General features: G+C 38.6%; 1 protein-coding gene across 1 annotated transcript in view; it reads left to right on the forward strand.

The window, feature by feature from the left end:
- SNX25 (sorting nexin 25) overlaps nucleotides 1–16,658 on the forward strand; it is a 144,655-nt gene that overhangs the window by 45,103 nt on the left and 82,894 nt on the right. Inside the window, exons 4-5 of the mRNA XM_034647767.1 lie at nucleotides 10,157–10,373; nucleotides 15,941–16,113. Of these exons, the coding sequence (XP_034503658.1) occupies nucleotides 10,157–10,373; nucleotides 15,941–16,113 (390 nt within the window). The remainder of the gene's footprint in view (nucleotides 1–10,156; nucleotides 10,374–15,940; nucleotides 16,114–16,658) is intronic.

Here is a 16,658-nt window from a genome sequence, read left to right on the forward strand (position 1 = left end):
ACTGGTTTTTCTCTAAAGTATGTGTTACTTTTTTTGGGGGGGGTTCTTCTCAGGTCTCCTTATTTTTTATTTTATCCTGAACTATGTGGATGTTACTTTCTAGACATTCTAGTTTCTGTTATCTTCCTCCAAAGAGTGTTAGTTTTTGGTCTAGTATGCCGCTTAATTTTTGACTGTTCACCTTGAGGATACTTGGTTTTACACATATTTTTAGGGCAGGTCTCCTTGGATTTTGTCCTAGGTCTAGGGTGAATCCCTCAGTCCCGGGACATAGGCTGAAGTCATCTAGTTCATGTTCCTTACACAGTCTCAATGGAAAGTCCATGGTCACACCTCTAACTGGACAGGACTCCAGCTCCAGACTCTGTCTCTCTCTGTCGGACAGTGGTCAGAGAATCTGCTCAGCTCTTCCAGTCTTCCAGCTGTTGCTCTGAGCTGGTCTGCTTGCAGTCTTACCTCCATACATGTGTAGGGCAGAGTCAGCAGTGGGTTTGAGAGTTTGTAATCCAGATTTTGTGGCTCCGTCTTATTTGTGTTTCCTGCCCTTATTTTCAGCTGCTTTGGCAGTTCCTAACTCTGTTTTCTGATATCTTATATTAAAAAAAAAATACAGATGTTCAGTCTAAGTTTGAACTGCCTTGTGCCTCTAGGACCGTTGAGTGCTTCAGGGGAAAGTTACATAAATGTGGTTCGTACAAGCTCTAGAGCCTTCTATCAAGGGTAGATTTTCCCTTCAGTTTCTCTCACTTTGCTCTCCAGTGCCTTTACTTATTTAAAAATTTTTTTTAATTTAAAATATTTTCTTTCTTTCTTTGACAGAGAGAGGGACAGACAGCACAAGCAGGGGGAGCAGGAGAGGGAGAGGCAGGCTCCCCACTGAGCAGGGAGCCCGATGCAGACTTGATCCCAGGATCCTGGGATCATGACCTGAGCCAAAGGCAGATGCTCAGTTGAGCCACCCAGATGCCTCTTTCTCCAGTGCCTTTAAATAGTTCTTTAACGTATATATGTATATATTTTTTCTAGAGTCCCTAATGGTTTTCTGTAGGAGGGTTAGTCTGATACAAGTTAGTCCACCATTCCTGGAAGTAGAACTCTTTTTTCTTTTAATTGTGGTAAAGTACACATAATGTGAAATTTACCATCTTAACCGTTTTTAAGTGTACTGTTCAGTAGTGTTAAGTACNATCTTTGTATTTGAAGTCCAAAATCTAGGCCATCTTGGAGTTGGTTTCTATCCACTGGTTTTTCTCTAAAGTATGTGTTACTTTTTTTGGGGGGGGTTCTTCTCAGGTCTCCTTATTTTTTATTTTATCCTGAACTATGTGGATGTTACTTTCTAGACATTCTAGTTTCTGTTATCTTCCTCCAAAGTGTTAGTTTTTGGTCTAGTATGCCGCTTAATTTTTGACTGTTCACCTTGAGGATACTTGGTTTTACACATATTTTTAGGGCAGGTCTCCTTGGATTTTGTCCTAGGTCTAGGGTGAATCCCTCAGTCCCGGGACATAGGCTGAAGTCATCTAGTTCATGTTCCTTACACAGTCTCAATGGAAAGTCCATGGTCACACCTCTAACTGGACAGGACTCCAGCTCCAGACTCTGTCTCTCTCTGTCGGACAGTGGTCAGAGAATCTGCTCAGCTCTTCCAGTCTTCCAGCTGTTGCTCTGAGCTGGTCTGCTTGCAGTCTTACCTCCATACATGTGTAGGGCAGAGTCAGCAGTGGGTTTGAGAGTTTGTAATCCAGATTTTGTGGCTCCGTCTTATTTGTGTTTCCTGCCCTTATTTTCAGCTGCTTTGGCAGTTCCTAACTCTGTTTTCTGATATCTTATATTAAAAAAAAATACAGATGTTCAGTCTAAGTTTGAACTGCCTTGTGCCTCTAGGACCGTTGAGTGCTTCAGGGGAAAGTTACATAAATGTGGTTCGTACAAGCTCTAGAGCCTTCTATCAAGGGTAGATTTTCCCTTCAGTTTCTCTCACTTTGCTCTCCAGTGCCTTTACTTATTTAAAAATTTTTTTAAATTTAAAATATTTTCTTTCTTTCTTTGACAGAGAGAGGGACAGACAGCACAAGCAGGGGGAGCAGGAGAGGGAGAGGCAGGCTCCCCACTGAGCAGGGAGCCCGATGCAGACTTGATCCCAGGATCCTGGGATCATGACCTGAGCCAAAGGCAGATGCTCAGTTGAGCCACCCAGATGCCTCTTTCTCCAGTGCCTTTAAATAGTTCTTTAACGTATATATGTATATATTTTTTCTAGAGTCCCTAATGGTTTTCTGTAGGAGGGTTAGTCTGATACAAGTTAGTCCACCATTCCTGGAAGTAGAACTCTTTTTTCTTTTAATTGTGGTAAAGTACACATAATGTGAAATTTACCATCTTAACCGTTTTTAAGTGTACTGTTCAGTAGTGTTAAGTACATTTTCATTGCTGTATAAAGTCTTTAGAACTCTTTTCATCCTGCAAGATTGAAATTCTGTACCTATTAAACCACAATACCCACTCCTTTCTTACCCCAGATCCTGGTAATCACCATTCTACTTTCTGTCTCCACGAATTTGACTCTAGGGACTACATATAAATGAGGTCATATGGTATTGGTCCTTTTGTGTTTAGCATATTTACTTAACATAGTGTTCTCAAGGTTAATCCATGTTTATAGGATATGTCAGAATTTTCTTCCTTTTTAAGGTTGAATAATATTCCATTTTACGTATATAACCACATCTAAAAAAATATTTCTTTATTTTCTTAAGTAAGCTCTCCACCCAATGTGGGGCTTCAGTTTACAGCCCCATGATCAAGAGTCGCATCCTCTTACTAACTGAGCCAGCCAGGCGCCCCCTGTAACCACAATTTCTTTACCCATTTATCCGCTGATGGATATCTGGGTTGCTTCCGTCTTTTGGTTATAGTGAATATGCTGCTATGAACATGAGTTCTTTAAGACTGTGAAGTTGCTCTGCAATTGAGACAGCATGTTTACTTAGCATGGACCGATTTGTTTCAGAAATGTTTATGGAAAAAAAAAAGGTATGAGTTGAGGCCTGGTTGACAAAAACCAAAACAGAACAAGACCAAAAACCCCCAAACCATATTATCCTCAGGCTAATTTCTGTGCAATGATTTATTTTGAAAGAACAGTATTATCCAAAGCCTTTGGGTAAGAGCTTTAGTTAATTATGCTTTGGTACAATATTTTTTTCTTTGTTTTTTTTTTTCCCACTGTATTCTTAATGTTTACAGTTTCCTCGTTTTAAGCAAAATGATTTTCAGTGAAGTTGAATATTATATCATCTACCAAAAAAAGAGCTAAAGGCTGCCACAAAGTTGGTTATGAGAGTAAAACGTATGCATATGGCAGTTGTAAAAACAATAGTAAACTAAAACCAAACTTGTCTTCTAAAAAATTTTGGACATTTAATTTAATGATGAGTTAGAATCTAGAAATATATGTTGAGAAAGTTGAGAGGTTTTGTAAGTATTTAGAAAACGTGTCATGATTATAATATGCATCTCTGGAGTATTTTAATTTGCATTTCTAAGCCCTGGCACCAGTATATTTAATTGAAATTCTGAATGTTATTAGCTAGCTATAGTAGACTTATAAAATTGAGGGTCTCTTGGTATGCTGGCAAAATTTAATAGCAGGTACACTTGTTAAGGCTGCAGTAACCTGAGTTCAGTTGATATTAAGTGCTTATGAACTATTTAAAAATTACCCCCTCAAGTTAGTTTGAAGTAGATAACATAATTATTCCATCTTACCCTTATATATTTGTTTTACTTCCTTTAGAATATGTATTTTAAAAACAGATTTATTCAAAGAGTTGAGTAAAATACAAGGTATGTGTATATATATGCAGGTATAAATGTTCATGGCCAGGTTTTCTGTCATTGTTACTAAAATATGTTTGTGTTGTAGCTCAATATAAATTAGGACTTGGTCTTAAATCTTTATAGATTGAATTACAAAGAAGAAAGAAGTAATATTTAAAAGTGTAGGTCAAAATAACACAGTTTGGCTTTCTGTGAAGCAATAAGAATGATTAAAGCTACAAGGTGTGCTGGCTCAATCGTTGGGGCATGCAACTCTTAGTTTCAGGGTCGCGAGTTCGAGCCCCATGTTGTATGTGGAGATGACTTAAAAATAAAATCTTCAAAAAAAAAATCACTAAAGCTACAAATGCTGGAAGTTAAATGTCATACCCAGGGAAGATAATCGAAGTATATTATTGCTGTGCTTTGTTAGCCAATTTCAAGTGTAAAAACTGTATGTTAGGGGCTCAGATATGGTATGAGTGAACCATATGTTTGAGAAGTCAGAACAGCCACCTTTCCATACCAGATGCTCTCAAAAATTTCTCCTAAAGTTACATTCCCTGGGAAGACTGACAGGAGACACTTTTGAAAATCTTTGTGAGTAATACATCTCAGATTGATAGCCTAATTTTTACTAGGCTACCCTGAATTACCTCACTAATGTGGACCAGAGAATATAGTTCAATAATGAGTACCTGCTGTTTGCTCAGGAGAACTTTCAGTTTAAAATCTTGAATTGAAAATACAGTTCTTTGGAAGATCTTATTCTTTTCAAAGCATTGAGGATACTGACCTCTGCACTTGGACTTGTGAGATTCTGTCCAAATGTGTCATAAATACCATTAGCTTCATTACTATTTGGGGTGTCCTTCACAAATGCAATTAATGTTACATGTACATTTCCAGATGAACATATTTCTGTTAGTTTTGATTGGCTCTTAATACTTTTCTGAGTTTCGGGGGTAAATGTTCCTATAAGATAAAGTGTCGTTATACAAAAGGCCATAACTTGAACCCTCATGATAACAGAAGATATTACAAGGTCATTGTCCAAGTATAACAGAACTTTCCGTTTCTTTGGAACTTGTCCTAGATAAAGGTGAACCTGATGTGGCAATCTCTTTTACTAGGCTCTTGGTGGCCATTTCCAGAGGATGTTAGACAATAAGAATTAGATGCTGACACAGAGGAAGCAGAGCCTGCACTTGGAAGACTATGACTCTTGCACCTTCCACTCCCACCTCTAACCTCCTTTAGGCTCAGCTCTTCCAGTTCATGACTCTACCCAGTGGTGTGAAATACATATACATTTTTTGTTGAATGAATGAACACCTCAATTAGTGACATAAACTAATAACCCCAAATTTTCCCAGCAGTTGGCTTTCCTTCCACACATAGATAGTAATTACTAATTGCATTTTTAAGACTTTTCAAACTGTAGAGTGCCATCTATATGATCGATGGAATTACTGTTGTTCTTATTACCATTAAGCCAGTTCCTGGTTGAATGAACACTCTTTCTTTGTTCCAAGTGACTCAGATTATGGACGTTTATGACCCTTGGGGCCTTACTTCTTGGGCAGGGAAGACTGTATCTTGAATTGCTCTGGGGAAAAGGCAGAGATAGAAGAATGGCTGTCATGGAGCTCTCTCTCTTATACTGTTTCCTTGGTTTGAGTCATTCTTTGTTCTGAAAATTTATAGGTAAAGATTATCTAACATCACATTATCTAGACTGACGTGGTAGCCTTTTAACTGGTCTCCTCACTACCAGTTTTTCCCTACTTTGTTACCCTAAATCCTCTTTTTACATTAATCTAACTAAAATTAAAGTTCCAGACATGTTATTCCATTCTCTATGATCTGCAGTGAATTCTGTTTACCTGCTTATTTCGTTGAGAGTAGTCTAGAAAATAGATTTGATGATAGCACTTGGATTTTTTGTTGGCTCCTATTATGTGTTTAGAAGAAAGACTGCTTGCTTGGCAATGAGGATAAGTGTTCTTTCATTTCTCATTGTGGTTTGTTATAATATTTCTGCGTATTTTTTAGTAGAGACCATAAAATAATTTTGTTGTGAATTTCTGTGTCTCTTCAAATTGACCTGTAGGGTATATTTTAAGGTATTTTTTTCATGTGTGCACTTGTATATAAATGAGTGTATGTATGTTACTTGTATATACATGAGTATATGTAGCTATGTAATATATACTTAGAATCATGGCTCTATTTCATACTTTCCTTCTTCCTCTTCCTCCTCTTCCTCTTCTTCTCCTTCTCCTTCTTTTTTTTGCCTGACATGGAACTCTAACTCATGACCCGAGATCAAGGGTCACATGCTCTACAGACCNTTCCTCCTCTTCCTCTTCTTCTCCTTCTCCTGCTCCTTCTTTTTTTTGCCTGACATGGAACTCTAACTCATGACCCGAGATCAAGGGTCACATGCTCTACAGACTGAGCCAGCAAGTGCCCTTGTATCATACTNCTGAGCCAGCCAAGTGCCCTTGTATCATACTTTTTATATTTGCTGTATTTTTATAATACTTAGCTTAAAGGTGTACTGACAAATGATTGATAGAGATTTGTTAGTTCCAGGTATATCTTCTGTTACTGAGTTGAGATTTTTTTTTTTAAGATTTTATTTAATTGTCAGAGAGAGCGAGTGTGTGCAAGTAGGCAGAGGGGCAGGCAGAAGGAGAAGCAGACTCCCAGTTGAGCAGGGAGCCGGATGCGGGGCTCCATCCCAGGACCCCAGGATCATGACCTGAGCCAAACGCATACACTTAACCGACTGAGTCACCCAGGTGCCCCTGAGTTGAGATTTTTACCAATACTCATTTTCATCAATTCCTAACCAAAATGTAGTAATAGAGGAATATTTTAGAGTTGTGTTTATTAGGATATGCAGTGTGGTTAACAAGTATAATGGGAAATTATGTAGATGAATATGCCCTTCACATAAATCCTATAGCATGCTAAGAAGATCTTATGTTAAAGATATTAAGTCTCTTATAATTGCTTTTAACTTCCTTCTATAATTTGAAGCTAAATTTTAATGAATGGAAAAATGCTTCTATTTCCCAAACGTTTTGGGTTGTAGATTTATTTGCTACTAGTTAAAAATTCTGTGGTATGACAACTTTGCTTAATAAAAGCGTAAGGGAGAGAGACCTGCAAATGAACAAGTTAGCAGTGCTTTGTTGTCAGGGAGGCTCTTACCAGAAGAAGGATATAAAAAACCTTTGCAGACAAGGGTCTGTGGAGATTACATAATTCAGCCCCCTATCTCAGGAAGTAATTTTTTCTAGGTCATCCTTGTCCATTGGATATCCAGCTTGTTTAAAAGTTTCTTATGATAGAATATTCACCATCTACTGTGAATCTTGAATAGCTTTGATGTTTTTATTCAGTTCCTCCTTATGTTGAACAGAAAAAACAATTTCTTATGACTTCCACCCATTGGTCCTATCAGTGACTTCTAGGGCAGTTTTTAAAAGTATTGCCATTTGCATATTTTTTCATATAAATGTTTTAAACAAGTTGAATGTCCAGTGGACGAGGATGCTATTTCAGATTTCTCATGTCTTTTACTCATGTGACTTGTTTGTTCCACCTTCATGCAGGCTGTGTGCTGAGAGAAAGAGTGTTTGACCACCTATTTGACTTTGAGCAAGTTATTTCATTTCTTGGAGCCTCAAAATCTTGAGAGGATGTAACTCAATTACTGTGTAGGATCCGTGGTCTGTTTGTTGCCGATAAGTGAGATTATGGGATGAGACTATGCCGTTTTTGCCCTAATTTCTTGAATATCTGGGCCAGAAACCATTTCTGCTTTCTCCTAAATGGAATAGTCTAATGAGGAATGAGACGTGGCTACTTTTTGTAAAATCTATAAAACATAACAACTGTCTGTTCAAATTAATATCCAGAAGTAAGCAGAAAATAGCCTAAAAGTTTAGGAGATGATTTGTTTGTTTTGCCTTTTCTTTTGTGTCCAGTGGATATCTATTCTACCTGATATACTGGAAGACTTACATACCAGAATTAAATGCTTATTTAATGAAAAATGAAAGATTGAGGTAGTATCTTTGTTTTTCTTCTTTTCAGCGCCTGCCCCTTAGTCTTTGGTAAGTAATGGTTCTCAGCTGTAAGGCTTAGGGTATATGAAGTATCTTATCCCACTACTGAGGCCAGTGGAATCACTTTGCGGGTTTAGCTAAACCTTTGTACATGCGTGTCTGTGAACAAAATTCTTGATGTTTTATGTATGTTTTTGACCTATTGGATTTAAGATGCCATTTTGTGAATTATTATAAAGTTGCAACGTAGGAAAAAAACATTGGACACACTTTCATAGTTGATATTCTGAGAAAAAAAGCCATCACAGAATATTAAAACAAGAATGGTGCTTTCCGTGACTTGTGGGCTTTTGCACATATATGGAATCTTTACATAGGGTGAATACTAACTCTGAGCTGGAGATTCCATTTGCTATTCAGTTTTCTAAGAAATATGACCTCCGTCCTGCCACCTTCTCATCTCCCCCCACCCCCACCAAGCCCATTTGAAATTGGTGTGTAGCAGCTAAAATGAGTAAAACGAGCACCAAATCCTGGCCTGCAGAATTATTTGAGAATTATGGGTTAGACATTTGTGGGCCAGGTGTGCAGTATATCAGGATCCCAAGTTACATTTTGTTCCACAGGATTCCTGGGGACAAACCAAGGCAAGAGGGTAGACTAGTTCTCTGAGATGATACATAGTCATATCAAAATTAAGCCAAATCAAGTGGTATTTGAAGAAGGAAAGAGAAAACCTTGAGAAATAAGCAGTGATTAAAAAATAGTACAGGTATCCTTGTGCTGAGACATGGATATGGGGCTGTGTTTTTCTCCCTCAGGGGAATCACCACTTAAGTCCAGTAACATGTTAATTTTTCAGTCTTCTTCTATATGGACTTGATCTGCCCTGAGCAGCATGGGACTTCTGTGTACAAGTGGCAACTGGGTAATGTGACTAGTCCAAATTAAGATGTGCTGGGAGTATAAAATATATACCAGATGGAATTTCATTAATTGATAGCATTGATTATGTATTGAAATCATAATATTTTGGATGTATTAGTTGAAATATATTATTAAAATTGAACCTGTTTCTTTTTCCTTTTTTAATGTGGCTACTAGACACTTAAAATTATATACATGACTCTCATATTTCTGTGGGACAGCACTGGTCTAGACCTAAGGGTTTTTATTTCCAAGGCATAAAATTGATCCAGAATTGAGAAATGAGGTACTAGAAATCTCCCAAAGAAGGTTGTCAGCCACAAATGCTGAGCCTAGTGTGATATCTGACTTAAGGTTTCTTCCTGCATTAGTTGGGATCTCATTAAGAAACAGAAACCACATAGTACTTGAACAAGAAAGTTTAATATAAAGAATGATTAACTTGCAAAGGGACTTGACTACTGAGGAATAAAGAGGACTCCAAAGAATATAGGAAGAGCAGACAATGGGAGCAGTCACTACTCCTAGAGCCGAGGCAGAGCACTTTAAGGAGGGATATATTCGGGAGCGGGTTCCTTCTTCACCCCAGAGCTGAGATCCAGGCCTCACTGGAGAGGGCACAGCTGTGGCTCATGTAATGGTGGAGAAGTTTGGGGAGATACCATAAGCTACAGGAAGCCACTCCCTGGGTACCAGCAGCTTTCTCTGGGCAGCTGCCCTCTGAGGGCCATTGGAACCTGCTGGGGGTGAGTGCCATCTGGTGCCCCACATGCTGCCCACTGCACATTGCAGGAGCAATCAGAAAAGCACATAGGAATCAGGACCAGGACGAGGAGAAACCCCTTCCTCCTCCACAGTTCCTCCAGCATCCTCTCCCGACAAACCCTAACATGGTATGGGTTGGCAAAGAAGTGTTTGCACGGTCCCTCTTCAGTATTATAAAGCAGGGCAAAAAAGGGTGAACTTGGAAGAGAGAGGCTGATGACTGGCAGCCTTGATAAGTGTGTTGCCACTGTGTAAGATGCTCTGTTTTTTGATAGATTTAGATAGTTTGGACCCAGGATAGAATATTTAAAAATTGGGCTGGCCACAAAAATTCACGACATATGGTCACCACACCCCCAGAATTTTAGTTAGATGAGGATCTTTTTTTATTTTGAAATATTCTAGGAAAGATTATGTCTTCTCTTGTGTTGTTACCTACTTTCTTTATATTTTAAACGGTGAATATTAAATAGTACATCGTCAGCTTCCACTGGAAATGCAGTCTTGGTGTATGCTTCTGTCATCTAACTTTTACTCATTGCTTTGTTTATTCCTGGTAGTGTTTGACTACAGTTATAGAGATTACGTTCTGTCCTGGTATGGAAATCTCAGCAGAGATGAGGGACAGCTTTACCATCTGCTCTTGGAAGACTTTTGGGAAATTGCCAGACAGCTGCGTCACAGACTGAGCCACGTGGATGTGGTTAAAGTCGTCTGCAATGATGTTGTAAGAACTTTACTCACTCATTTCTGTGACCTGAAAGCTGCGAATGCCAGGTAACTGATCTAACATGAACAACCTCCCCCACTTTTCCCCCCACATTAAAATCTTTTTCTTACACAGAAAGGGTCAAAGTCAAGATAAAACTCTAGAATTTTCTGCTCTTGCTGGTGCTTGGCTTGAAATGTAGGTATATTGAGGGAGAACAATTATGGTGTTTTGGTAAAGTAGATTTTTTTCTGTATCTCTCTAATAGAAAACCCCTCAATAGACTTCTTTAATTTTGTGAAAAACTTTAACAATGAAATTAATTTTTCCAAGCCAGCACTGTCATGAACTTGTTTATAGAATCATGAGTACCTAGAAGTAGAAAATTTAAATGTAGTGTTTTATACCGTGAAGTGTCCATGAGTTTATAGTTTTTAGAAATAATGTTTAGAATTCATGTTTCTTTTTGTGAGTCCTGTTGCATCACAGTATCTTAAAAATTGATTTTTTGTTGAGAACTCTGTTGCATCACAATATCTTGAAAATTGACTTTTAAAAGGAACTCAATATTGGAATTTGTGGGCTATAATTAGAAATGTTTCAGTGTGAAACTTGTGAATATTTAGGTTGTTAGCTCTTTGTACTGTTCCACTAATAAGATTTGTGCCTATGAGGTGACTCTGCCTTTGGAAGGAAGACTTCAAGACCATTTCTGTGCTTGTAACATATCCTTAACATTCAGAAGAATCTTAATTCTATGTCCTACTCCTAAGTGAGTGTGAGAATGCTGAATTACAGCACTTCTAACTTGCATGTAAAAGTCGTCTGGCTGCAAGAAAGGAGTAGCCTTCTGCCTGTTTGGATATGGACTCAGTAGGACGGGGGCTCCTTACAGTTAACGCGGCCTATTCTCACTGATACTATTTTACCTCTACTTTCAGGGGAGAAAGGGGGTATCTGAAAAATACAAATGAGGATGTATAAGGATTGGCATCCTTATTGGGCGGGTGGTAACTCCTATTGCCTTCCGAGAAGCGCTGCCGAGTGAGTTTGTCAGCGGGCAATCCCTGTTCTGCACTGTGCCGTTGCTCCGTGGGGCCTAGTTGCTAAATGTCCTTGTGCAGCAGAAGCTCCCGGTTCTCTTTCCATGAATCATTCTCTCTCCCAAAGTCTGTGTCTCACAGGCTTATGAGATCAAAATGTACAGAGCCATCATGTGCCTAATATTTTCCAGTTTGCTGCCCCCAGTGTTTTGTATTTTTTAAAAACTGCGACCCATAGTACATACATTTTATATTGTCACCCAGTTTCATAAATATGCTTATTACCTGTGATAACTGATATTTTTGTGTTAACATCTTTTTAAAAATGGTGTTTGAGACGAACTATATTTTATTTTATTCCTTGTGGGTCACAACCCATGATTTAAAAAAAAGTTACTGTAGAGCAGTGGTTGTCAGGGTTTTTTTTTGTTTCAGGATCCCTCTATATTCTTAAAAGTTATTGAAAACCTAAAAGCACTTTTTTTTTTAAGATTTTATTTTTAAATAATCTCTGTATACCCAACGTGGGGCTCAAAGTCATAATCCCGAGATCAAGAGTTTCGTGTTCTTCTGACTGAACCAGTCAGGCGCCCCCAAAAGCACTTTGTTTATGTGGCTCCTAGCTCTTGGGGAGCTGGGCCAGCATGTACTAGTTTGCAAGAGCTGACTGTGCACAGCCCTTCCCTACTTTGAGATCAGTGATATCACCTTGGTAGCTTGTCATTGGCCATGGTGGGAGTATTTACACTGTGTAGTGGGTGAATGCTACAAATCAGAGCTGTGTTTCCCCTGGCAGAGCCAGTTGTTAAATGTATACAACCTCACCTTTTGTTATACCGTCCATATTTACCATGTCAGCTCTTAAAACCAAGACATTTTTAAAGTTCACAAATACACAATCCATTTCGCATTAGCCAGTAGAGTGATGGTGTCAGCACAGATTATGTAGCCTCTAGAGACTCCTGTGTTTGTGAGAACAGAAGTGAAAAAGACAGGTGACATTTTGTATTACACATAGGGGTCCCCAGACCACCCTTTCAAAACTGCTGTTGGTAGAGAAAGCAACATCCAGGAAGGGAGTATGTGAACTAACAAGGAAGGTGAGAGAATGAGGACTCTAGGGTTACATCCCTGGCATCTCAAGAGCTTCAGCCGCTCCTTTCAAGTGTTCAGCAACCCCTCGGAGCTCCTGCTGGTTTGCTGTGTATCTGTTGTATGAAGTGCTTCTTGCTTCTGCCTGCCAGATACTGTCCAAGACTTGTTTGAACTCAGTGGAAGCTCATTTTAAAGTATTTAAATTATGGTTCAATGAAGGACAGTATTTTAAATCCATGTTTTATTCCGGTGAGAAGACTGATGGATGTAGATTTGGGAGAAGAGCAAGTGGTTAGAGAAATTTAGTATTTTTATGATGATCTAATTTGAACATGAGCATATATTTTTCATGGAGACATTTACCAGCTTCTGAAATTACTGCTTTTGTGACTAATACAAAGATATTATGGGTAAAGCATCACAATAATAGAAACAGAGAATTGATTCCATTTTAGAAATGTCTTCCCTCTGGGCTTCTAGTTTTCTTATACCAATGGTAGATTTATTTTGCTGATATCTGGGCTGTGCCTAGAAGCTCTAGTTGATGATTCTTATTAAAGAAAAATAAATCTACCACTGTACTCTAAGATTATAGATATTTGAAAAAGTGCCAGTAGGTTACTGGTATTTTGCATACAGATGATTATGCCCTGGAAGTGAACCCTAGAGAACTAATATCTGATCATGCATTATCTTCTACAAATCATACAATGCGACTGGCGGACAATGTGTCTAGGTTTGATGGCTGTGTCTGCACTTGCCTGCTCCAGGTAAATAGTACCATCGTCTAGAAATCTCCACTGGTGTGTGGCTATCTATAGGCTGTAGGATGACTTTGGCAGCCTGGGAAGTACCCAATTGAATTGGCCAAGAGAATAATAAATTGCATTAATAAAAGCCACACATACACCGATTGACTGTTAGGCAGTTGTGTGGAAGCAGCTTTTCAGCCAGCTCATGTTTATTTCCAGGTCGACATTCTGTTGCTGCTTTAAACCCAGTCCAGATCACATTTAAGTCTTGCCTCTGCTTCCTCTTCCTTTGTCCCATCTGTCTTGTTCTAGCATGTTTCGGAAAAATCTAAAACTGATTCTTTTTACGCTGTTTAATCAGCAGCATCTTTAATTTCATAATCTCCTTACAATCTCTTTGTGTTTGGTTTACTAGGCAAGAATGGGCATGCTGTTTAGGGGGAAAAATAATGTTTTTTATTCATATATTTTGTCTTTGTCTCTGAATTTCCCCCCTTTCATCTTTGTGATCTTTGATTAGGGAGTAGCATAGAGAGTCTGGACTTGAGAGTCAGGCAGAACAGGAGAGCTATTTCTACCATTTATTACCTCTGACTTTGGACTATTTGCATAACCACTCAGGTCCCCAGTGTTCTCATCTATGAAATGCTGCTGATGATATCTGCTTCTTGGTGTAGGTGTGAAGATTAAGTCTTGTTGCACATGTGAAATTTACAAAAGTCAATGTCCTTTTGCTCACGCAAGGAATGAGAACCCAAATGCAAATAGTAGGAATTGCAGTAAACAAATGATCCCTCCACACTGGCAGGAGGAGGATGCTGCATGGATGCAGGTGCATGGACACCTCCTGACCCAGAAGCAGCCACGTGCCTCAGGATCTTTCCTTGGGTTATGAAGCAGTACTTGATGCCCATGAACTAGAGGGCATCATAGGAATATCCTGCTTGGAGTGAGCAGAGGGATTCCAGGGAAGCATTGGCCTCCCTTTTTCCTGAGGTGGAGCTCGCTTGACCAGATATCTGGCCTCTTATGCTCACTCAGAAAGTTTTCCCTAACTCAGTTCTAGGAGGGAGGTGAACTTGTAGAAGTCTGATGGCCAGCCTGCTTTTATTATCTGCCTTCCATTGGAAGAGAGAAGGGATTGTGTATTCTTTGAGAGAGATTTTGATATTAAAGAAAGAAGCTTCTGTCGTTAAGTTTTGGGGCCAACTTTGCCCATAATTGTTAACCAAATACATATTTTAAAATAAAATTTTTTCCTTAAAAGTGCTTGACAAGACAAGAGTAACATCTAGATCTTACTATATTAAAAGATCATCTCTAACTGGCAGCATAGCTAGAATTTCAAATAATTGAAGATGCCATTTTAAATTTACTTTTTTTTTTTTTTAAAGATTTTATTTATTTATTCGACAGAGATAGAGACAGCCAGCAAGAGAGGGAACACAAGCAGGGGGAGTGGGAGAGGAAGAAGCAGGCTCATAGCGGAAGAGCCTGATGTGGGGCTCGATCCCATAATGCCGGGATCACGCCCTGAGCCGAAGGCAGACGCTTAACCGCTGTGCCACCCAGGCGCCCCTAAATTTACTTATTTTTTATTTCTATTTTTTAAAGTAAACTCTACCCCCAGTGTCTTGAACTCATGCCCCCCCAAATCAAGAGTCCCCTGTTCTTCCAACTGAGTGGGCCAGGCACCCCTGAAGATGCCATTTTTAAAAAGTCAGCATCTATCAGTGTATATGTAAAAGGTTATTCTTAAAATATGTTTATTTTGTTGGCTTTTCACATTAGTATTGAATTTTTCTTGCTTGTCGTAGAAGACAAAGAGGAAATCTTTCTTTTTTAGAGTACCTACTCTGGAAACTACTCTTTACTCTCCAGTGCAAAAAGAGATTGCAGTAAACACTCTGGAGGCACCAAAATGCGTTTGTTTCATTCCTGTGTAGCACCTAGTATGAGTCCTCCCGCTCTGCGTAGTGTCACCCCTTCCCCAGGATTGGCCACTGGTTAATATAAGAAGTCCATAACTTTACCTCTTATCTGGAAGGTATTAGAAAAATGAACTTCCCGGTCTTTCTTGAACTACTACGATCAAGGTACTGTGGAAAAAAGAGGTATAGAAAGTTCTGCTTTCTACTTCTCTTCACTCAGATCCTTCAAACTAATGGTCCTGGGATAAGGATAGGGTCAGTGCTGGTAGGGAAGCCTGTGACCACGGTTAGCAAGACTGTTTAGAAAATACTTGGGAACCTCACAGAAGGCCATTTGCCACCAATTTATGTGGCATCAAGTCATGGACCCTTTCCTCAGTAGAAAACCCATAGCATTTTTATCCCATGATTACCTAGTCAGGAAAGCTGGCTAGTGATTCTGGTTGTTTTCTTAGACTTTTTTTTGAAAAATGAAGCTGTAGATTACATTTAAGAAGATATCTAGGAGACTTAAATATAATCCAGTTAAAGAAACACTCATACTTTTCTGGATTGTTGCTGTGATTTGAGAGTTATGTATAATTGTTGATGCTGCTTAAGGTTTGAAATCCTTTGAAAGGGCGTGCATTAGCATTTTTCTCAATTAGTCTGTGATTGAGAAAATTGTTAGCTATTGACATTTTTGAGGAGTGGACACAATTATTAAAACTGACGTATTGTCCATTTGAGATATTTTATACTTAATGATACATAACCAAATTGTTTCCAGAAATTTCTTTCCTTCCTCTTCCCTCTCTTCATTAATTTCTTTTAGACATGAAGAACAACCAAGGCCTTTTGTGTTACATACATGCTTGAGGAACTCATATGATGAACTGAGATTCCTACAAATGTGTTCTCGGGTTCTGGTGTTTTGTCTCCTTCCCTCAAAGGATGTCCAGTCTCTCAGCTTACGTATAATGCTTGCAGAAATACTCACAACAAAAGGTAGACTTTTATAAATAATTCGTATTACTAATGTGATGATTATGCAGACAAATGTGCTACATACTAATGTGATAACACTTTATATGCACCTATGCAGACCTCGTCTATTGTGGGACATATGGGAGCTAAGATATTTTCAGATTTTCAAACTTGAAGTGTCACTAGAAAATGGCATTATTTGGCCATCCATGATGAACAAGTTTTTTATGTAACATGTTGCCAAATGCATAGTCCATTCTGTTGTTTATTTGGACACAGGAAAATTAGTCCTTATGTTCTTCACAGGGAAGCATCCATTTGGGATAGCTTTTGAGTTATCCAGGTCAATAATCTATACATCAATGAAAGAATATCTGTACGCAAACTCTAGTGTGAATTTACTTAAAATACTTTAAAATAGAAGATTCATTGATAATGCCTATACATAATTTTGTGAACTTGGAATAAATAAAAAAGGAACTGTACCACAGTATAATGTAATTACTAAAGAAAGTCTAATGAGGGAGATGCTTGGCCAGAATAAGAAAAATAGAAGAAAATATGAC

Source organism: Ailuropoda melanoleuca, chromosome 18 (genome assembly GCF_002007445.2).
Source record: "Ailuropoda melanoleuca isolate Jingjing chromosome 18, ASM200744v2, whole genome shotgun sequence".
Lineage (NCBI taxonomy): Eukaryota > Metazoa > Chordata > Mammalia > Carnivora > Ursidae > Ailuropoda > Ailuropoda melanoleuca.